The sequence below is a fragment of the Haliaeetus albicilla genome, chromosome 16 (genome assembly GCF_947461875.1).
Source record: "Haliaeetus albicilla chromosome 16, bHalAlb1.1, whole genome shotgun sequence".
NCBI classification, from domain to species: domain Eukaryota; kingdom Metazoa; phylum Chordata; class Aves; order Accipitriformes; family Accipitridae; genus Haliaeetus; species Haliaeetus albicilla.
Window position 1 is genome coordinate 4,609,496 of NC_091498.1, and position 21,758 is coordinate 4,631,253.

The window sequence follows — 21,758 nt, forward strand, 5'->3', positions numbered from 1 at the left end:
GGGAAAAACTAAATAGTAGTTCCAGCTTTCTAGCAGCCTCCGATGGCCGCATCTGCCCTAGGGTCAGAGAGCAACCATGTTTAATGCCCTTTGGAACGTAATTGCTGGCCTTCAGGTCCAAATAGCAACCAGACCGTATCTAATGCTGGTTAATGTGGGACTGAAGTGCTAAGAAGCCTGGACTTGCCCTTACAAGATGTACAGCTACAAGAGATTTCTGTCCTGAGTAAGATTCACGTCTGTAGAAGTGGGAAGTTGAGTCCAGCCTGCCCTGTGGGTTCTCCCCGTGGTCGGTCGGGAGAGGGGCTGGAACAGGTCAAGCTCAGAGGAAACCTAAGTACAGATATACTGGCTAGGTATGATCAAGAGAAGTAGAGGGAAAGGCACAGCTGGAAGACTAGTAGTGCAAAAAGTCTGGCATGCAAATAGAAAGCAGCACAAGGTGTTTCTGTTGAGCTGAACTCTGAGCTCTATGCACCAGAGGTACGGACGAGGTTTGCTGGGGAAAGGAGGGATTTCAGCATCACCTCAGGGTCTGTGGCTGTTCTTGTGTGCTGGCCTAGCTTCACTGGTGAGTTTATTCTAGATACTGCTGATTAAATCTCTTTTTCTTCTTTATTTTTTTTAAATAAAAGAATGTGTTTTAAACAAAACATGTGCCAGAGACCTTGGCTTCCCCTCAATCTTCTTGAAGGCTTGAGTCTGTTAAAGCATCATCTGTATGTGCTGAAGATGCACTAAGACTTATGTTGCAGAGTTGCTCAGATTGCTGAGCAGATGGGCTCCAACATGTCTGATTTTTGCCAGCCCTGGCCGTGTTTTGACAACAGTGCCGTATTTTTGTGTTGTGGGATTTTTAGTGGCATAAACACTCCTGTTTTTGCTACCAGTGCCTTAAAAAGGAAGGTGCTTTTCAAGCACTCTTCTGAAATGCAGTTCAAAGAAATGCAACACCTGTGGTGTGAGGAGCGGAGCCTTTGGGGAGAGTGCAGGATATTTAACAAGGCTGCCTGGTGCAAGCCTACCGATGACTTATTTATTCCAGATGTTGAAGCCAGGAGATACCTGTGAGAAGCACCAACTTTTATGGTTCTCTCAGATGTGGTTCCTGTGAATCTGTAGCTGCAATCCTTGTTCCTTAATCCAATAAGGCTTGCTTTCCCTTGTTCAACCATGTCCCCTCTTTTTCAGGGCGAAGGTGTCGTGAAAGAAATCAACATCACGCACCATGTGAAGGAAGGCTCCGAGAAAGCCGATCCTTCGCAGTTTGAGCTTCTGAAGGTGCTGGGACAGGGCTCTTTTGGCAAGGTGAGTTCACTTTCTTCCTATGTGTCACGCCAGATAAATGATTTTGATGACAAAAGGGACTGTGTCCCTAACGAAAAGCACTTGCCCGATTCCCACCAGATTGTGAGAATCTGAGTGAAGAGCCCACTTAGCAAGTGGTTGCTCCTAACTTGAAAGGCAGCTGTAGCAATGCCATCTCACAAGGGCCAGCCTCTATGTCCAAAGCTCCCCTGTAATTCTTTTTTCAGATATCAGGAGGAAAGGAGTAGTATCCTGCTCATGAATGCAGGTGTCGCGCAGGGCAGAAGGACCTCCTGCAGCTCTCTAGCTGGCTGCCAAGCTGTCAGTTGAATTGAGGACTTGGAGGACTTGGGCATGTTCCTCTCTTCTCAGAAATAGTGCTGTGTGCCAGGGACTGGTTTTGGCCCCTGTTTACGGTCCAGTTTCACTTCTGTGAAGGGGGAAGGAAGTAGCCTGTAACTCTTATCTCTTTCAATGTGTAAATAATCCAGGTCTCTTACAGACCATCTGCTCACACATTAAATCAACTTCATGTCAATCAGTTACCAGCGCTAACAGTGGGGGTTTGTACACAACCGTGTGCTGTTGCCAGGGCAAATGCAGCAGTGGCTTTATGCAAAAGAAAGGTGGTGTCTTTTTGAAGCTGCCTAAAAACAGGTAGAATGGGACATCAGGGAAGGGAAGGAGGTAAAAATCCAAAGAGGATGCAGGACCTGGATAATAAGGAGTTGATCTGGCTGTCAAACCAGCAAGTCACCAGGAGGCTTTGTGGTACATTGCAGCATCAGTGCTTCAAGTCACAGCTCCCAGGCATCAGCCACAGCCCCACGAGAACTGCAAGAGTGAGCAAGAGGTGTGGAAGGCTGGAGAGGAGGAAAGTGCGGTATAAAAGCACAAGTGCTGTAATGGCTGGAGGTAGGGGGTGAGAGGAGTCTGCACACAGCACTTCCCTGAAAACCTCATGGGGTTTCACATAGAGAGCTTGAGGTACATCTTACCAGTCCTGCGGCCAGCTGCTTCTTAGGGTTACTGTGAGGTTTGCCACTTTGGGAGGCATCCAACTCGTACTGCTAATGTTTAGTGCTTGGCAAATGTGGTGTTCTTCTGCCTCAGGTTTTCTTGGTGAGAAAAATAACACCGCCAGACAGCAACCACCTCTATGCCATGAAGGTGCTCAAGAAGGCGACATTGAAAGGTACGAGACTCTTAGAGCGATGCTCCTATCCTCTGTGTCTCAAAGAGCACCGGGGAAATGTGTCAGCAGTCACTGCTGGCCACAGGGTGGTCTGGATGAAAGAGAAGTATCTTTATCTCAACCAAACAGCCTCCTTTTCTCTCCATCTCTAAAAGCCTCTTGTCGCAGTGATGGAGGTGAGAAAAGCTCTGGCTCAAGCTGCCTGGTACTAAAGGGTTTAAGGCTGGGGACAAGACTGACACCAGGGTACTGTGTCCCTGCTTCAGTGTCTGAGCTGTTCCTCTCTTTTTCCACAGTGCGTGATCGAGTAAGGACAAAGATAGAAAGGGACATCCTGGCTGATGTGAACCATCCCTTTGTGGTGAAACTCCACTACGGTGAGTGTGGAGCTAGCTGGGACACTGGGAGAAGGGCTGCAGGCTCAGACAGACGCTGAGTGCTTCTAAGCACAATAAAGACGCTACTACAGGCATGCCTGCCATGAGCAGGTAGATGAGTATGAGGCATCCAGCAGCAGGCTGCTTGGAGGATGCTGAGAGCCTCTCGTGGTCCCTAACAGGCTTCTGGAGATACCTGAAATGGAGAAGAGGTCTGGATCAGTCTCTGTCCCTCAACAGCTGTGCTGCTCTGAAGCCTTCACAATCCCCTTAACACAAATCCTTTCTTGGAAAGGTCTTTGGTCCCATGCCTGCTCTAGCTACTGAATGGGGAACAGAGCATAGACCAGAAGGAAAGGTTTAAACATCAAATCCTTGCAATTAAAACATTAAATCAGGAGAAACTGAGAAAGCGGAGTTAACTAGTCAAGCCAGAGTTTTGCAGGATTAATGCTCTGACTCTGAGGAAGGTGAGGACAGCTTCTTTCCCTGTAAAGCGACCAGTGCCTCTCTCGGGAAAACAGCCCTTTCAGAAGGGCATCGCTGGCTGAAAGGGAACCAACCCCCCCAAAAATGAGGATTTTCTGCAGTGCTAGAGTGCTGCTGGTGAGCTCCCATTTCAACATCACGGACAGGCTATCTCATTTACCCCAAATAATTAGCCCTACCTGTGTTTAACCTAGTAACCATGCAGGGCATCTGCACAACTGGAGCCATTGGGATTTAAGTGATTAATGTAATACCATGGAGTCTTCCCTCAGCGGAGGGGTCTGATTCCTGCTCCGGCTTGTGTTTCAGCATTCCAGACAGAGGGGAAGCTGTATCTCATCTTGGATTTCCTCAGAGGAGGTGACCTTTTCACTCGGCTTTCCAAAGAGGTGGGTATGCTCTGGCATCTTGGTGGTTGCTGCGGCTCTCAGTTCATCTGCACTTAATTGCCTGGGGAAGCGATTGACCCTTGCAAAGTCTTTGAGCGGGTGAAAACAACCTCCAAGCTGCTGCTAGCCCAGAGCTGGCAACAGGAGAGGATGACTCAGGAGCCCTGTCCTCTGGCAGAAAAGCAGCAGCATAGGAGGCAGGTCTCACCTCCGCAGCAGCTTCTGAGCAAAACTTAAGCTTAAAACAGGCGAGAACCATGTTCTGCTGCAGCGTTGGCTGGTTGTGTTGCCTTGCTGGGATGGGGCAAGGGCAGGGAATGGGAGGGGTAGCGAGAAGTTGTGCCAAGCGAAGACAACTGGGAACATAACCTGGTTAACCTAAGCAAAGAGTTTTTTAAAAACCTGTCTGCTGCTTAGTAACCCTGTTTGTTTTTTTGGTGTTGCTGTTTAATTGATACTTTAGGATGGCGGCTGAAGCCTGGGAAACTTGGGTATGAAAGGGCAGGAAGGAGCAACATGGCTGTGAAAGGTCTCGCATGGGTGCAGCGGAGGTTGTCCCGCTGCCAGCGTTGTAACCCCAGCACCTGTCCGCTTCCTCTCCTTCCTGCAGGTCATGTTCACCGAGGAGGACGTGAAGTTCTACCTAGCAGAGCTGGCTCTGGGGCTCGACCATTTGCACAGCCTGGGAATCATATACAGGGATCTCAAACCAGAGAAGTACGTGCAGCACAGCTGAGGCAGGGAACCGAGTCCTTCAGTTCAGTCCCAAGCCTGTAGGCAGCAAACGGCGCAGCCTTCTTGCACGAAGGCAAAGCTGAATGATGCTCCGAGGCCAGCCAGATGGAAGGTGGCAGTGCCAATCGACAAGGCTCCTGCTCCTCAGATCAGCAGTTACGGCCAGGAGCGCTGCGGAGGCAGCATGTGTGCAGCACATGTCTGAGCAGTAATCCTTGGCAGTCTCTGGGCTCCAGCTTTAAGCAATTGAGAGCCTTCGGAGGGAAAAGGCACCAGGCTGGGTCTCTGCAGAGACACATACCAGCTGCATGACTTGGTTGTCCTTTACCTGGGCTATGTGGGGGATCAAAGGTGCTGTAACCTGCGTGGGTCATTCGCTCAACATGAACTTGAGGGCGTAGAGAGAAGGGAGCTGCTCTTGGTCCCGCTCGTGTCTTGGTGATGGAGCTTAAAGCACTGGGGGAAGGCACAGATAACCTCCTCTGGATTCTGGGAGTGTCTCAGACCAGCCTCTGCTCTGTGTGTTTGTTCTCACCAGCCCTTATTGCAGACAGTAACAACTTTTTTTTTTTCATTCATGCTGTAGCATCCTCTTGGATGAAGAAGGGCACATCAAACTCACAGGTAAGGGACTCCACAAAAGCCTTGTGCTCCAGCAAGGTTGGTTCTTGAAATACGGAGCTTCTCTTAGGCCTCTCTGCTCTGTGTGATTGCTCAGAGCACATGGGTGCACGCTGACAGTTTTTCTCTTATGTAGATTTTGGCTTGAGTAAGGAGGCTATAGACCATGAGAAGAAAGCCTATTCCTTCTGTGGAACAGTGGAATATATGGCACCAGAAGTTGTGAATCGCCAAGGCCACTCGCACAGTGCTGACTGGTGGTCCTACGGGGTCTTAATGGTATGTACCCAGCTGGAGTGGGGTGTTAATGGTATGTACCCAGCTAGAGGGTTTGGGGACCTGGCTCGGCAGCTGCTCCAGCAGTAGCTCTGACACACCATTACATGATTCTGCACGTCTAGCAGATGTGCTGACCTGGGGATGTTCTCCAAGCTCCCTGAAAGGGCTCTGTAGTCCAGGCATCCAGCCAGGATCGCGTGTTTCTCGGGGGAGGCAGAGTTCCTGAGACTGTTGTCCCAGTGAGCGCTGGGGTGTGCAGCATGGGGTGCGTGGGGGTGTCTGTGTCCACCCCGGCGCTGGGATGTCGGTGTCTGTGCAGATCTGGTGCCACCGTCTGGCAGTTGCTGAATCTGAGGGTTCCCACAGGAGAAGGCGCTGGGTTGAACGTGTTGCCGTGGCAAACCTTGGGAACCAAGCTCCTTTGGAGAAAATACGATGCCTGCGATCGTTTTTAGAGCTAGGCTTTTGATCCCTTGCAAGCTTTTCGCTAGCTTTGGCGACCTCCCAGATGAAGGTGCGGTGGGATCTGTGCAACCCTCAGGCTTCCTCAGACGTGACCTCCCCTTCTTCTCTTTCCCTCCCAGTTTGAAATGCTCACCGGCTCGCTACCCTTCCAGGGAAAGGATCGTAAGGAGACCATGACCCTCATCCTCAAGTAAGAGGAGTTTGTCTCTCCTGTATGTATAGGAGGCGAGCTTCTGCTCTTTCTCTAAGCGTGTTGCAATTTGGGGGTTCTCGCAACTTAATGGCATTATTTGGCAAGTGGGTTTGTATCAACAGTTAGTTTGAAGGGTGCAGTGTGAATGCCAAACAGATGATTGTACTTTCGCGGGTGGAGGTGCTGCAGTCGGCTTGTGGGTTGACTTCTTTAAACCTGCAACTGGTTGCATAACTTCCTCTCCAGAGCAAAGCTGGGCATGCCACAGTTCCTGAGCTCTGAAGCACAGAGCCTCCTGCGAGCCCTTTTCAAAAGGAATCCAGCCAACCGATTAGGTAAGACATTTTTTTGGTTTCTGGGTACACCTGATGCTCTGTCGGGGCCTCTCACATCCTCGTGGGTCAGCAGCATGTTCGCACTTGTGCTCGGTTAATGGTCTCGTTTCATTACAGCCAGGTTTCCCGTAATACCTGGCTGTGGTGCGTACTTGGTGGTCCTGATTTAATGCAACACGATTCACGGGTGCATCTTTCAGGTTCTGGACCAGATGGGGCGGAAGAGATCAAGCGCCATCCTTTCTATTCTACCATTGACTGGAATGTGAGTATCAGAAACATAAGAGCAAACTTTTACACCACTCGGCACCAGTAACGCAGTTCTGCTGACTGCAGTAATAGCACAATCATGATGCCCGCATCAGCTATGGGAGAGCTACCAGCCCCTGTTTCCATCTCTTCCAATAATCCTTCCCGAAACTAAAATTCTGTTTGTCATGTGAATAACTGTTCATACCTGAGTTGCCTATGATCTCACCTTAGTTTGAATTTACCCATCTCTCAACAGTAAAGTGCAGGTTTTAATTGGGGTTTGGCACAACAAGGATTGTCTTGCACAAAGTGGGAAGGAATCACGGAAACATTTCTGGCAAGGGAATACCTTGTTTTGTGCAGAGAAGCAGGGCGATAACAGAACCAGCATTTCCCAATTGCTTCTGGCCAACTCCCTACTTTACCACGTAATTTTGTTTCTTCCCCATTTTCCCTTACTTGGTAAGGGATTTTGAAGATCAATCTTTTAATGCTTTTGAGGCACGCAGCAAGCTGCTAGACTGAACCTCCACCAATGCTAATAAAGCTTATTTCAAATTTTTGCTTCAAGAAGCAATTTAAAAAGGCTACTTGTGGGAGTGCTGGGATATAAGTGCCCTCCTAGGGCATCTCCTCTGGCTGTCCCTGGGGAGGTATGTGTCAGCAAAGCCCTAATGGGAGTTAGGAGGAGGTGGAAGAGCCTGGTGAGGTAAATACTTCATAGATACTGCTTTTGGACTGGGGCCAAGTTGCATGTAGAACACTTTTTCCCCCATGATGTAATATATTGTAGAACTTGTAGTATTTCTCCACAAACTAACTCAAAAGCACCCCACTGGCCAAGAATTCTTCCCTCAGACTGCTGAGCTGCAATTAAATGCTAAGCCACAGAGCTGTTTGTAGTTTTGCAAAATCTCTTCTTGGCCTCTTGTTCCTAGCAAGCCTTTGCATCCTTCTGAGCGTGTACGAGAGCGTTGACCTGTCGGAGCACTTTTGAGCTGTCTTTGTTTTGCAGAAGCTGTACCGCAGGGAAATCAAACCGCCCTTCAAGCCTGCAGTAGGCCAGCCAGATGACACCTTTTATTTTGACACAGAATTTACATCACGTACACCGAAAGGTTTGTATGAATTCATGCAAAGCCAAAGTTTCCTGTGTGAAATGATACTGTATGACTTAATACTGGTTTGCCGGTGCCAGCAGGGCAAGGTTCGCCTCTTGCTGGTGCTGCCAGCTCCGGCTGGTTGCAGCACTGAGGAGGTGACCCAGCCATAGGTATGTGGGGTGTTAGGGATAAGCTCAGTGCTGCGTGGTGCGGCTCTAGTCTCGAATAACCTAAAGAAGAGCCGTAGCTCCTGGGGAGCAAGGGGAAGGCTTCTGCTTCTGCAGGGCTAGCCCTCTTCAAGTTGTTTCTCGACTCCTGTTGCAGATTCCCCAGGCATCCCCCCTAGTGCAGGGGCCCATCAGCTCTTCCGAGGTTTCAGTTTTGTGGCAACCGGATTGATGGAGGATGGCAAGGTGAAACCTGCCCAGTCGCCTCTACATTCAGTGGTACAGGTAAGAAGTGGGGACAGAGGAACAACTGTTAGAAGCTGCAGTAATACTCCAGAGTGGGTCTGCGGGACCTCTGTACCATCTGGAGCAGAGCTAACAGGAAGCCTGAGGCAGTGTCGTTCTGTTTTGAATTCTTGCATCCTGTTGTTCTTTCATTTCTATCGACTGTCATGTGCAAAGGCCATCAGGGCAATGCGAGCCTGTTTGCTTTCCTCTCTCCAGGTGGACCCGTGCTAGCGGGAGGTCGGTTGAAAGGTTCCACCGAAATGCGCCGTGCTAGATGCAGATAGTGTTAGCCTACTGACCTATATCTGCCTTGTTCTCTTCTCCTCCCTCTCCCCAGCCAGGAGGAGAAGCTGTGGGATGTAGCAGACAGCAGTCTGTCAGCTCACTCTGTGTTGCAGTTAACTCAGCATGTTGCACAAACCCTTCCCTGAACTCTACCAGCTCATCAACTCTCTGCTCTCCTCTTGCAGCAGCTGCACGGCAAGAATGTCCAGTTCAACGATGGCTACGTGGTGAAGGAGGCAATCGGAGTCGGCTCCTACTCAGTGTGTAAACGCTGCATTCATAAAGCAACCAACATGGAATACGCAGTCAAGGTCTGAGATTTACCATCTGAACTGAACTCCCCTGTTAGATTTCTGTTTGTCCCCATGATGACCACAATAACATCCAGGAATGAAATTGCTTTCCCTGCTTGTGTAAGGCCTAAACGGACAATTTCTGTGCTGCTGTGCATGTAACTGCACAAGCTTTCTTACCTAGGAATAGTGGGGAAGCAGTGTTCTCCTCCCTCAGAGGGAGGATACTATCTCACCTTTCTTTGCAAAGTTTGCTGTAGCTACATCAGCTCTTAACAAATAAGCCAGACATAAAACTTCGGGGTTTGGTGACACAGAACTGATGAAGCGACTAGGGGATTTCTAGAGCTTATTGCTAAAGAGGGCAGGGACAGGGGAACAGCTATGGTGCCAGGATCTCCACAGGGCTCCAAAAACTCAACTTGTTTGCTTTGTCCTGGCCCCTTTCCCACCCTGTTGTGGCTAATGCTTATCCGTACTCTTGCAGGTTATTGACAAGAGCAAGCGAGACCCTTCTGAGGAAATAGAAATCCTCCTGCGATATGGGCAGCATCCAAACATCATCACCTTGAAAGATGTGAGTGTGACATGAATGACTTCTCCTTTTTGGTTTAGGAAGCGCAGACTGGTCTATGGGGGCAGAACACAGCTCCAGCACGGGCAACCTAATGTCCCTGCTCAATGTATCGCTCTGGGGTGGGGAAGCATCCCCAGAGGCACCTCTGCATTGCTGATTTCTGTCTGCTTCTTGGCGGCAGAAGTACAAAGGGGAAGCTCTGGAAGCAGCTTTGGGTTAACTCCTCCATATTTGCTTTGGTAGGTATATGATGATGGGAAGTATGTGTATCTGGTGACTGAGCTGATGAGGGGAGGGGAGCTGCTGGATAAAATCCTCAGACAGAAATTTTTCTCGGAGAGGGAAGCCAGTTCGGTCCTGCACACGATCTGTAAAACGGTGGAGTATCTGCATTCCCAAGGGGTGAGTATGGTTATGTCTGTTTTCCTGGGAAGCTGTCTGGCATTGCACTACGCTCCCTCTCCTCCGGGGAGTAACTCTGCCTGTCAGGACTATTATTTCTTGCTGGTCTTGCTGTCTTGGCAAGCCAGATGTGGGGCCAGAGCAGGGGTTGAGTGTCCTGATGCAGCTTCAGACCTTTGTCTTCCAAGGGTTTGAGAATGGCACTTTCTTTGCTCCACAGGTGGTTCACAGGGACTTGAAACCCAGCAATATTCTCTATGTGGATGAGTCAGGAAACCCCGAAAGCATTCGCATTTGTGACTTTGGCTTTGCCAAGCAGCTGAGGGCTGAGAATGGCCTTCTCATGACTCCTTGTTATACAGCAAACTTTGTGGCACCCGAGGTAAGCACCTTATTGACCTGAGACCTTTTGGTAGCTTTCACGTCCCTCCCCTCGCCTGTGCTCTCTCTCGGCACAGGTAGGTCTGCCCTGTTCTTAACTCCAGCCTGCTCTGACATACTCTGTCCTGGAAGAGGTAATTACAGAAATACCACTTGTAGTAATGAACAAATAGGGGATCTCAAGTGCGGTTACAGTGCAGTCCTCCAGCTTGTACTGCCCTGATGGCTCTGCTTAGGGTAGTGAGACTTTAAAATCCCAGTGATTTTCTAGGCTGCTTAACTGACCTATTAAAAGAAGTGGGATGATTTTCCACTCAGCTATCTTGGTGAGGAAGAAAGAAAAAGAGCCAGCACACCATGGAGCATGTGTGCAGTGTCACCGCACCGGAACATGGCTTCTGTCTCGCTTGTCGTTTTGATGTGCCTGAGGGGTTCCTCTGTTCCATGACACCAAAATCTGATTTGAATCCTTATCTTCAGTCCAAGATTTTGCTGTTCAGTAGGGCTCTAGAAGCTTTGCATACAGATTTGTATGCACACAGAGGTCAAGCCGCTCTTCACGAGCTGAAGTGAGCTCAATGAGAAGAACCAAACACAATTCTTTTGCCTTTGCTTACTCTGTTCAGGTACTAAAACGCCAAGGCTATGACGAGGGCTGTGACATCTGGAGCCTGGGAGTTCTCCTGTATACGATGCTCGCAGGGTAAGCGCCTCGGTCTTGCTGGAAGGCAACAGCAGGGGCTGTGACCACCTTGCTCTCGGACATGCTCCGCAGTGGCAGTTGGACCTCTCCTCGTTGGTCGCTGCTACCTGGAGGTGCTCCCTGGCTGGGTCACAGGACAGTAAATCAAATGGTCTCTCTTCTCTCCTCAGCTGCACTCCGTTTGCAAATGGTCCCAGTGACACTCCAGAAGAGATCCTGACCCGGATAGGCGGGGGCAAGTTCTCTGTCAGTGGAGGCAACTGGGACACTATTTCTGACATGGCCAAGGTATGATTTGATATTCATCTGTGTTACATTAAAGGGTTGAGGTCAAGCATGGCCAGATGCTGTGAGGCAAGTTTAAAGGAGGCTGTGGAGAAAGAGCAGAAGAGAGAGGAGAAAACCAGCAGTGTAGCTTCTACCCCATGCCTATCTCCCACTCAGCAGTGTGCCTCTCCCCGCCTTGTTTTATCTCTGGCTGCAAATATTTGCGTGGAACACCAACCTCGTGCTTGACCCACTCTGGGTTTGCTGCTGTGTTACGCCTCCCAGGCCTACCGAAAACATATTTTGTACGAAAGGAGATTGATGTCTGGGGACTTTAAACTTGGCCTCTGAATTTAAATCCTAATTTGGAGCAGACAGGTAGTATTTTTGCATTTGAAGTATGAAATCTTCTAAAGTCTAACTTTCCAAACAATGCCCTTAGGATCTGGTATCAAAGATGCTTCATGTAGATCCTCACCAGCGTCTAACAGCCAAGCAGGTCCTGCAGCATCCCTGGATAACCCAGAAGGACAGCTTACCCCAGAGTCAGCTGAATCACCAGGACGTTCAGCTTGTAAAGGTACAAAGTCTGGGCTGAGCCTTCAGCTGGTTCCTCGGGTACCTTGGGTTCTTTGGAAAGCAGCAGTCCAGGTGGGGTGATGGTGGTGTGGGCAAAGCAGGATGGAAAGTTGGAGAGGTGTGGGCCAGGGGAGGCAAGACAAGACAAGCTGTTTTAATGGCAGGAAAACCTAGGGAGGTTCTTTAACAGCATGTCAGTACGGGAGGGAGATTTAAAGAAAAAAGGAAGATGCTCCTAGCTTTGTGTGTGGGTCTGGCTACTCTGCTGCCTCAGCTTGTAAAGCCATGAGTCTGAAGTACTTCTTCTACATCTAAATGACTTCTCGTGCCTTCTCTCCAAGGGGGCCATGGCTGCCACGTACTCGGCACTGAACAGCTCCAAGCCAAGCCCCCAGCTGAAGCCCATCGAATCCTCCATTCTGGCACAGAGGCGGGTGAAGAAACTTCCTTCCACCACACTGTGAAGCTGGGATGGTCCGCAGCCGCACGGTGTGGTGCAGGCACACCAGACTTTGCACACCTACCGAAAACGGGGGGCAGGAGATTGGGCGGTCAATGCCTGCACAGGAGCTCCCTTGAGGACTTGTTCTCAAAAGGCCAAATGCCTTCCTGTTTCTGAAAGATGGGCTCCTCCTTGTATGGACTGATCTTTGCTGAGAGAACTTCACTGTAAAATTTTTTTGAAGTGTAAATTGTCAATTTTTAAAGACATCCATCTGTGTATATGAGAACTAGAATGTATAACTGATGTCAAGTGGCACTAAAAAGCAGCTCTGATTCACCCTTTCCTGTGTAGGGCCAGGTATTTGTTGTAGCTACATCATTTCTTGGAATTGATCCTCTCCAACGCCATTGCAGCTGGAAGGCTGCGTAATGTTTGAGGCTTAGGCTTTGGGGTTCTTCCTCCCCTGAACCTTTGGATGCCCTTCCCAAAGTCAACCTTGCAGACTCCTAACCAGCAGCACTCATGTTTGTAAAGGACTTCCCTCCCCTTCACTTCACTTTTTGTGCATCTGTGTTCAGTGTAAGGTCAATTTTTTACACTCCGTTTCTTCCTCTATCCTGCGCTCCCCCAGCCCAGACAGCAGTTCTCCGAGCAAAATAAACTACGGGTTTTGCAAACACCCCCTTAGATGCTCAGCTGTCCAGAATACCTGCTAGGTTGGGCTCATTCCTCCCCTCTGCCCTCCCATCTTCACATTCTCCCCATCACTCCCGGGGGAGTTTGTCACCCGCGCAGGTGGGGATGACAAAGGAACCTTCTCCTCGGCAAAGCTGAGGCTTTGGGCTGGCTCTGGCTGCTGCTTTTAACGTTTTTGTTTTTCCTTTCCTTCAGCAGGAACCTATGAAACAAACCATCCTTTTTTTTTAATTTAACTTTGTTCTACAGTTGGTAACTCAGGGTTTCTTTCTGAATTGTACAATAAACGTGTCATTCAGTTGACGTTATTTTACTGACTGACTTTTAGCTGCAGAATAAGTGACCCCGGTCATTTCCCCACGTCGTACAGGGATAATGTTTCTTGCCTGCCTTTTGGGAGATCTGCAAAGCTTTTTCATCTGGCCCTGTGATGGGAAAACCAGCAGTACTGTAGTAGGGCTGTATATTATGCCACCTTCTCTCAGGTGCAATACCTCACTTTGCAGTGGGAAGTAATTAGAACCAGTTATGGAATAAGGCAGTAATCAACAGGAAAGATGGCAGGATGCAGGCTGCGGAGGGGAACTTCTTACTCTCAGGACATTTTAGTGCTAATAGAAACCAACACCTGGAGGCAAACTGTGCTAGACATAAATTCCGGACCCATTCTGACTTGCAGGGAATTGCTGGAGCTCCCTGGTTTGGTGGTGGCTGTTTCTTGGGAGGAGCAGGAGAGCTATGGGGACTGCAAACGCTCACATGCTCAAGGATGTGTCTAAAGCCAGGAAAGGTTCTCGTGTGAATTTCTGCTACTTTGGGCTGATCGCAGTGACTGAGGGGGGGAACTTTCTTTTTTGGCTTTTCCCTTTTGCTTAGTCCCAGTTGACTCTAAAATGGAGAATTCCATAAAAAAATTTTCTCCGAGATGTACAGCTCTGTCCTCCTCTACCCTCATCCAGGCAGGTCCTGTTTTAATCCCTGGAGCAGCCAGTGAGAAGCTGCAATAGTCACAATTTCTTTCTATGTTTATTCCAAGTGCTGCCCTAATGTCCAGTGCTGCTGAGAAGAGGCAGCCAGTGCCAGTGCACACTGGATTTTCTCACTGGTCTTGCCACTGACGCCCAGCAGAGCTGGATTTAATGTTTTAGTCATAGCTGGGGAGGGGGACACTCCACCAAGCAAAATGCCTTCCTTAAAAATACTTGCTTTCTCCTCTGACAAGATGTTTGCATTGGTGCCAGTGAACCTGCCTTGTGTTTCCTACAACTGTGCAGTAACTCTCATGGCAGTGAAAAGGTGTGCAAATTTTAGGTACCTGAAACAAATACAATAATTATAAACAGCTTCTTTCTGGAGCTGCGGTCAGTTCCTCTGGGCACTGTTGGGATTGAAGCAGACACCTTGACAGTTTTTCAGAATATTTCCTATGCTGCATTTCAAGGCTGGGGTCTGAAATGGTGGATGGCGTTGGACATGTTGGTGGTGATCACCACTCACTGTGAACCTCCCAACAACATGGACTGTCAGGATGGGTCTTGAACCAAACATTCGCCCTGCTTGGATGGTAGCTGGCTTGTTTATATGAAATTGTAAATGTTTTCAAATATCAGTCAGGAAAAACATTACAACCTTTGCTTGACCCTCCCTGTAATGGTGCTGGTGTGAGGCCAACTAGTGACAACTCAAAGATGCCTAGCACAACCAGGTGTAGAGCTCTGTGGGCACAGGGAGAGCAGCCCATGGTTGCTGCAGACTCTGCCTGGCCGTGAGATGATACCCAGAGCATCAAACCCCGATACCCGGAGCGTCAAACCCCTCTGCCTCACTGGGGTCTTCAATCAGAGGAACTTACTTTGGTGCAGTTGTAGCTTCTGGGACCTCCATCACTTTGGAGAACAGAGTGAACAAGAAGGGCTACACCTTGCTTTCTGGGGTGCTTTTAACCAAGTTGTTTTGAGTGATTCTTCCATAAGTAAAAATAAGTCTTGATTTTTAGTTCCAAATCAACCAAGTGCTGTTACTTTTTTAATTCCAGTGCTCAATAAAAATGGACTTGTTGATCTTTCTGCGTATGAGAACTGTAGGTGTTTGTACCAGGTCGAGTGGGCCCCCTCGTTCCCTTTCTGGTTTTGTCCTGACAGTATCAAACCTTTGCCAAAATACAGGTGGGACCAACTGCTGTCAACTGAAATTGCAGGATTTGAGGTGAAGGTTGGGCCTATGGCAGGCTGGGTCTCTAACGTCTGTTGGGGGGAGCTAGTGTCTTAGAGAAGGCCGAATGATCTGCTCTCACAGAGTTGAGGTCATTCAGCTTTAACTTGGGACAAAGAGGATATACAGCTTATCTTTGTCTTGATTTGAAAAATGTATTTAACTTTAATACATAAGGAAATCTTTACAGGGAAAACTGCTTGTGTTATTTTAGGTGTTTCATGGCCGACTTGACCTTTAAGATTTTGTCCTGTGCGTCTATATGAAAGCTCAAGGGAGCAGAAATCCCAGAATCCAGCCTCGAATAGCTGAGTCTACCTGGAATTAACCTGTGCAGAAATAGTGTGTTAATCCATAGGCAAGAAGCCTGAAAATAATATTGAGCGGCTCTATGTAATACAGGTTCTGTATAAGAAAGGCTAAACTTTACTATTTTGGGGCATAAATCAGCAACTTTTCTGTTGTAAAAGAGGTTGACCCAGCTGAGAGGTTGTTTTTCTTCTTCCCACTGTGTGAAGTAGTCATGCCTTCCTCTTAATGATGTGACCCCTGTCAAATTAAACAAAGCATAAATAAATGTATTTTAGCCTGATAAATATTCCCATCACGATTATTTAGGCTGTCTTTAAAACTGAAGGCCAGTAACTGTCTCAGCAATTATCTATTTTTCTTAGTGAAACTTCACTAAGCAACCAATCAGCTTTTTAACTGTCCATCCAACTAATGCAAATAACCCTCTTCAAATCCCCACCTTCGAGTTTGTTCACATAATTCTTTTTCATGCATCTTTTGCCATTTGTGGACAGGGAATTGTGCAGCTGGGTGCCACCAGCTCCTCGTGGCAGCCACCGCCGCCTTCCCAAACATGTGGGAGGCTTCGGAAATACTCACTGACCACAAGTGTGTTCGACGGTATGTGGGGCGGATGCTGCGCTTTCATGTAATATTCAACAATTTAATCCCTCTTTTAATGCAATGAAAACATTTAAAATATTTGAAGGTCTTCTTTTGCAAGTACATAGGGGGCTCTGAATAAAACCTTCATTCATGCTATGAAGGCTGGAGGTCCGCTGCCACTCCATTTTCTTGCCTCTGGTTATTAAAACATCAAGCTGTCTTACTACTTAAGCTCAGCTAACTTGCAGCCTTCCTCCTTTTGTGTTACACTGGAACACCTGCCATTAATACTAATTCTACTCTGGAGAGAAACTCCCTTTCAGATATGCTTGTCTGAAAATAAATTGACATGTAAAAGGTCTCTTTTGTCGAGAAGTGCATGTAAAGTGCTGGGGTAAGAAGCTGATCGCTTACAAAAGGAGCCACTGACTCTTTAAATGATGTATGTGGAGGGGGTTATAAATGTTAAATATGGAGGACGATGCTGTAAATGGGCTGACGTGATACGACTAGAGAAGGATCGTGTAGCTGTGTCCTCTGTTTGGTATTAGACTTTAAGATTTGGGGTAATTTTTGTCTAAACCTGCAGTAATAAAACTACTGCATTGTCTCGGGGTGAATGGCTGGGCTCTCTAGAGACCCATTAGGAGAAAATTCTTTTTTTCTTTTAGAAAGAGTGTTGTTATTAAGAATACCTCCTTGCTTTTTAACACATGCAACAAAAACTAACAGCATTGGTGGTGAGTCCTTCAATTTAGATGTGTAATGAACTCCAGGGCTCTGTTGTTTTTCGTGGGACAAAAGTTTGTATCACTTTCAGTTAGGAAGCAGTAAAAGAATCCTTGGTTAGAGTATTTATTCTGTCATACAAGAAGCAGTATGACACAGCAAAAGGTAAATATTTTTAATAGAAATAATTATTTTCTTTGAGTTCCTCATACCCTGTGGAGGCTATGGCTCTCTCCTAAGAAAAAGTTTTTAAGTAGGTTCTTTGGGCCAGGCTTTGGTGTGGAATTACATTGCTTCGAAATCTACTTCAATACCTAAAAAGATGGGGTCCCGTGACTGTGGATGAAGATTTAAGTTTTGTGGTGTGGACCTGGCTTTCAGCTGCTGCTCATTGGGTTTTTGGGTCTTGTAGTGAAGAAATAATTCACTTCATAATTAAGATCAAGTTGAAATATGTTCAGGGCTTGAAAGAACAAAAGTGAAATGTGCCAATTACACAAACCTTCTAGATTAGCTGGTGTCACTTCTGGTTTATCAAACAAGTACAAACTCTCCTGTGCTGCTTAGCTCAAATGCTGTCTTATTTTTAAACAGCAGATGGTGTTAGAAACCTGTAACAGGTGGAACCTCTTCAGTTTTATGGAGAGATCAGAAGTAGCAGCAATTTCTCGATTCCCTAAGGGTAGTTTCTTCATGAGATAAACAGCAAGCTGGCCCTCTACTTGGATATTTATTACAGAGAGAAAAACTCTTGAGTCACACATGTTCATATGAAAGAAAGCAATTCTGGTTTGACTTATTCTGGTTATAATAAAAGGAACCTGGTAATGTTCTCCATAATCCTCTGTTAGCAACTCTTTTAGAGAGATGTAGCAGGAGAAATGAGCTGTGTTTGCTGGTGTGCCTCAAAATCCAGCTCCAATCTGCCATAGTCTATTGGTTTCTTGTCTATGAGAATAGCACTTCACATGCTTGAAGTGTTTTATAAACATTTAATTACTGCAGCATTTGACTCAAAGCCAGGAATCTCTCATTCATCTGCATCTCGCAAGGTTTGTGAAAATGATATTTGAATTACTAGGGCTGAGTTCAAACTTTAGTTAAAGAAACCCCCGTTAGTTGGCATCGCTTGTCTCCGCTGCCACATCTGCAAAGTGAATTACTTCTTCAGCAGTGGAAACGGTAACGTGGTTTTGGATGCCTATAGATTTGAGGATTTGTCAGTACCCCAGGACAGGGAGCTGCATTTTAATCATATTAGGGAAACGATATGCTAAATTCTCCTCAGCCTGTGCTGTATGAACTTCTAAGGCAGGCGAGGATTGCAGCTGTGTCTAGACTAGAGTCGTGTTTGATCCCTAGTCCCCGCCGTGTCCTCTGCTGCCGTAAGCAGTAGGAAAATCATTATTTGTTAAAAGTCGCTTTTTTCCCCCACCCACCAAACTACTTGTAAGTTTAACATGTCTTCTCCACCCCAACTCCCAGCTCTGTTTTTTAAAAAAGGTAGAGAAATGCAGGCACACGGCATGATTTTTCTGCTGTGCCATCGGCACACCTGCAGCCTGCCTTCCTCGGTCAGCTCAGTGCCTTACCCTGCGGGGAAGCCCCCAGTAGTCGTGGGGTTTGTGACACCAAGTGGAAGCCGCAACTAAAGGTAAAAAATCTCATATCGGATTAATAATTCCTATCCAACCATCTGCCTCTTTCACCAGCTCCCTTTTCTGTACAGCAGATTGTTAAATGCAGACTGGGCATGCAGTAACAGAAATCATTTACTTTCCATGAAAAAACCGAGTTGTTGGCTGGCTGTGCGCGCGTTTTTGTGGATGCACGCAAATGATCGCTTCTGGCCTGGGCAGGAAACCCAGATGAGAAGTTGTTCCTCTATGAGACATGCATGAGCTGACCCTGATCTCACTGGCTTGAGGAGGGGTTATCCTAAACTATCGAGGAGAAAACCAAGGTCTGCAACTGCTAGCATTTCTAGTCTTTACTGTAATTCTGAAGGCATAGTGTGAGCCCCCTTTAACAAATGCCATTGCTGGCAATTAGACCCTTTTTAATGAGACAGACCCCCAATTTCAAGGCCCCAGATCACTTGCTGCTACACTTGCTCTCTGCTGCGAGCACATGATGAGCAGCAACTCCTGAAGTAAAACAGGAGTCCCTTTTCCTGCTCTGTTTAAAGAAGGGGTAGGGAGTTCTTCTGATGTTTCATTAAAGCTGGCTTTTCTCCTTGTGGCAGAGCAGATTTAATCAGACCCGCCTCCTAGTTCCAGCTGCTGGGTTTGAACGCTCTGATCTGTGCACTGGGTGCACGTCTAATTATGGAGGCAATTCCCATGGATACCAAGAAGAATTGTCTGTACTAGCAAAAATGATCCCAGCTGGGAAAATGGTGAAGGAAAATGTGTTGAAATATTCGGGAAGAGACTTCAAAAGTTTCTGGAAATGTAAGTGAAAAGCATTTCTGGTGTTCTTGCACCCCAATGTGCAAATCTTCACTGTTTTAAAACTAAGGTACAGGTTGTTTTCCTTCTGGTTTGCAAGACTTGCGGCTTTTTGTGTTACTGGAGGATTTACCAGCACAGCAAAACTGAATTGGGTCCCTCCCTTGTTACCTGCATCCACTCAGGACTGCTTTTTCACCCTTGCTTTTGTACCCCGCACAGTTCCCTCTGCTCCCCTGTACAGCATGAGAAGTGCATTTCGAGAAAATGGCCAACACTTTGTGTTTCCATAAGGGCAACACCCTGGGTGAGGCTGCACGCTCTCCCTGGGGAGACGCCTGCCGAAGGGCTGGTAATTCTGGTTCCATCCGCAGTGCTGGTGCTGGTGTATGGGACTTGGGTAAGTTACTCCCCTTTACGCCTCATTCTTCTGAAATGTATGAATTTAAATAACTTATTTCTGTATAAATTAATGTTTGAAGGGTCTGTTCAAGGAAAAAGAGCACTCCCCGGTAAAAAGAGAGGGGGAAATACCTAGTCAAGGGATGCTCAGATGTGGAAAATTAAACAAATAGGATTTTAAATTATTTTGTAATTGTTCAGCTGCGAGGCCTTATGTTCAAACTACATAGGGAAAAAAACCAGATTTTTCTATTTAACTACACAAATAAAAAAGTCTTTTTGAGGCTTTTTTTTTTTTTTTTTGCTTTGGGTCTGTTTGGAGGTTTTTGGGAACATCCTAATCAACTACACAATGATTGTAACTTGTATTTATTTCACTAATTTGTCTCCAGCAGGAGCTCAGACACTTTTCAAGATGTTGCTAGCTAATATAAACATACAGAATAAGAAAAGCTGCAGTACTATTAGGTTGGATTTCCATCTCTTTCTCATCCAGGGCACCTGCTCCCCTTTCCCTCCCCCCCCCAGTCTTCCCAGCTGTCTGTCTGTCTCATTTATGTCAATTAGAGATTCAATGCTGCCTGATTTAATTGGCCTGACTTTCCCCTCTAATAGAAACCCAAGTGAAGGCAGGGCAGGCAGGCAGGCAGCTCTCCGTGGGCTGCCCGACCAGGGAAGGAGTCTCTCTCGCCGTTGGGAGGGCTGGGGCTCGTTTGCGGAGCAGAGCACAATAACCTGTTTGTTACCATCCGTGATGGAGTGGTTGGTGACCTCCTAACTGGGATGGGACCCGGGCAATGATGTCATTTGAAAGCTTGGGAGTGTTTCTGAGTGGTTAAGGAATTTGTGCAACCAGTCGCTCACCTCGGGTTGGCTTTTCATGTGCTGTAAAGGTTGAGATTTGCCGCCCGAGCCGGCGCTTCCTCCTGCCAGGAGACTGACTCCACGTGCACCGAGGTCGGTAAGCAACACAACTTCCACCAGCCGCAGCCCCAGAGGGCTCGTCCCTCCTCTTGAGCCTGAGCCACCCCCAGCAGTGATTAACCACAAGCAAAGTTGACCAAGACCTGGGTTTCACGGGGTTTACGTGAGGGCCTGACCCCGTCCCCCCTTCGGACAGCAGACCTGGAAGCAAACCAGCTCAGATGAGATCTTTGCCATCCCTCCGCTCCCTCTCCATTAGACAGCCGAATCCCTGGAACCAGATCTGACCTACTTCTTCTCCCTGGCTCCTCGCTTGCCTCTCCCTGACAAATTACACGGCCCTTCTTCAGCTCTCAGCAGAAATGTGAGTTTCCCAAATAGCTGGCCCAGAGAGGCGTCAATATTAAACAGCAACAGTACCATCTAGTGACTTTGACTTACAGAGAGCATCATTTAGAAGGGGAAGAGGAAATCTGTGAATTAGGAAGGCCAAGCAAGGTCCCAGATTTGCAAATGAGATCCTATCTCTCGGTTCATTTGGATTTAGGAACAAATTGTGCTGATGCTGCAACAGTCTTTCTTTTAGAGAGCTGTGCCGTGACACTTCCTTGGGAGACAGGCCCATTTTTAGCCTACTGACTCCCCGCTGAACCCAGCCCTGACCCACGCTCCCTCTGCTGGTAACGAACTAATTGATTTAATGTGTTCACAAGTTCGCACACACCCACTCACACGCACAACAGCAAACCCTTGCAAATGCATGAGATGAAATTTAGGGCCGTGGTGGTTTCTCAGTCCCAGTGAATGTGCACCTTTTTGCTCTGATGAGCCACTAGTGAAATCCTGAATTGAAATTGTGAAATAAATAGATACAATTCAATTTACTAAATCAAAAATAGGCCCAAAACTGAGCGTAAAGGGCCCACTCCATGCAGATCTGAAATTACATACTCTCCTTCACAACTGATGGGAGGAAACCAAATTAGAACATTTCCTCCATCAAAGGACGTTAGTCCTGATACGCCTCGCCATCATTTATCATGCACAGGAGTTATCCCTGTAGGAATTCCGGTTGGCCGAGGCATCGTTTGGAGGTACCAAGTTAATGATGGACTAGGGCGTGTTCTGCGCTTAAGGTGGCAACTTTTGACAGCTGTTTTGCAACACGCGTGTGCACGTTACCTCTTTCCCAGGGAAAGAGGCTGTTATCACATACACAAAATGCACCGGATCAAGGAGAAGTGTCACAAAACCCATTGCTGCAGAACTTCAATGCTAAAACACTTTATTAAGCCTCTTAAACGCCATTGGTACCGGCAGA

General features: G+C 47.4%; 1 protein-coding gene across 4 annotated transcripts in view; it reads left to right on the top strand.

The window, feature by feature from the left end:
* Positions 1 to 14,886, top strand: part of RPS6KA1 (ribosomal protein S6 kinase A1) — a 42,654-nt gene extending 27,768 nt beyond the window's left edge. For all 4 annotated transcript variants that reach the window (XM_069803216.1, XM_069803218.1, XM_069803217.1 and 1 more), the window contains 20 exons: positions 1,192 to 1,308; positions 2,422 to 2,503; positions 2,800 to 2,880; positions 3,679 to 3,758; positions 4,369 to 4,475; positions 5,080 to 5,117; positions 5,251 to 5,393; positions 5,978 to 6,048; positions 6,298 to 6,386; positions 6,587 to 6,651; positions 7,654 to 7,756; positions 8,066 to 8,193; positions 8,667 to 8,792; positions 9,262 to 9,351; positions 9,595 to 9,753; positions 9,974 to 10,135; positions 10,761 to 10,837; positions 11,008 to 11,125; positions 11,547 to 11,684; positions 12,025 to 14,886. In XM_069803216.1, the coding sequence (XP_069659317.1) occupies positions 1,192 to 1,308; positions 2,422 to 2,503; positions 2,800 to 2,880; positions 3,679 to 3,758; positions 4,369 to 4,475; positions 5,080 to 5,117; positions 5,251 to 5,393; positions 5,978 to 6,048; positions 6,298 to 6,386; positions 6,587 to 6,651; positions 7,654 to 7,756; positions 8,066 to 8,193; positions 8,667 to 8,792; positions 9,262 to 9,351; positions 9,595 to 9,753; positions 9,974 to 10,135; positions 10,761 to 10,837; positions 11,008 to 11,125; positions 11,547 to 11,684; positions 12,025 to 12,147 (2,097 nt within the window). In that variant the 3' untranslated portion in view covers positions 12,148 to 14,886. The remainder of the gene's footprint in view (positions 1 to 1,191; positions 1,309 to 2,421; positions 2,504 to 2,799; positions 2,881 to 3,678; positions 3,759 to 4,368; positions 4,476 to 5,079; positions 5,118 to 5,250; positions 5,394 to 5,977; positions 6,049 to 6,297; positions 6,387 to 6,586; positions 6,652 to 7,653; positions 7,757 to 8,065; positions 8,194 to 8,666; positions 8,793 to 9,261; positions 9,352 to 9,594; positions 9,754 to 9,973; positions 10,136 to 10,760; positions 10,838 to 11,007; positions 11,126 to 11,546; positions 11,685 to 12,024) is intronic.
* The last annotated feature ends 6,872 nt before the right edge of the window (positions 14,887 to 21,758 follow it).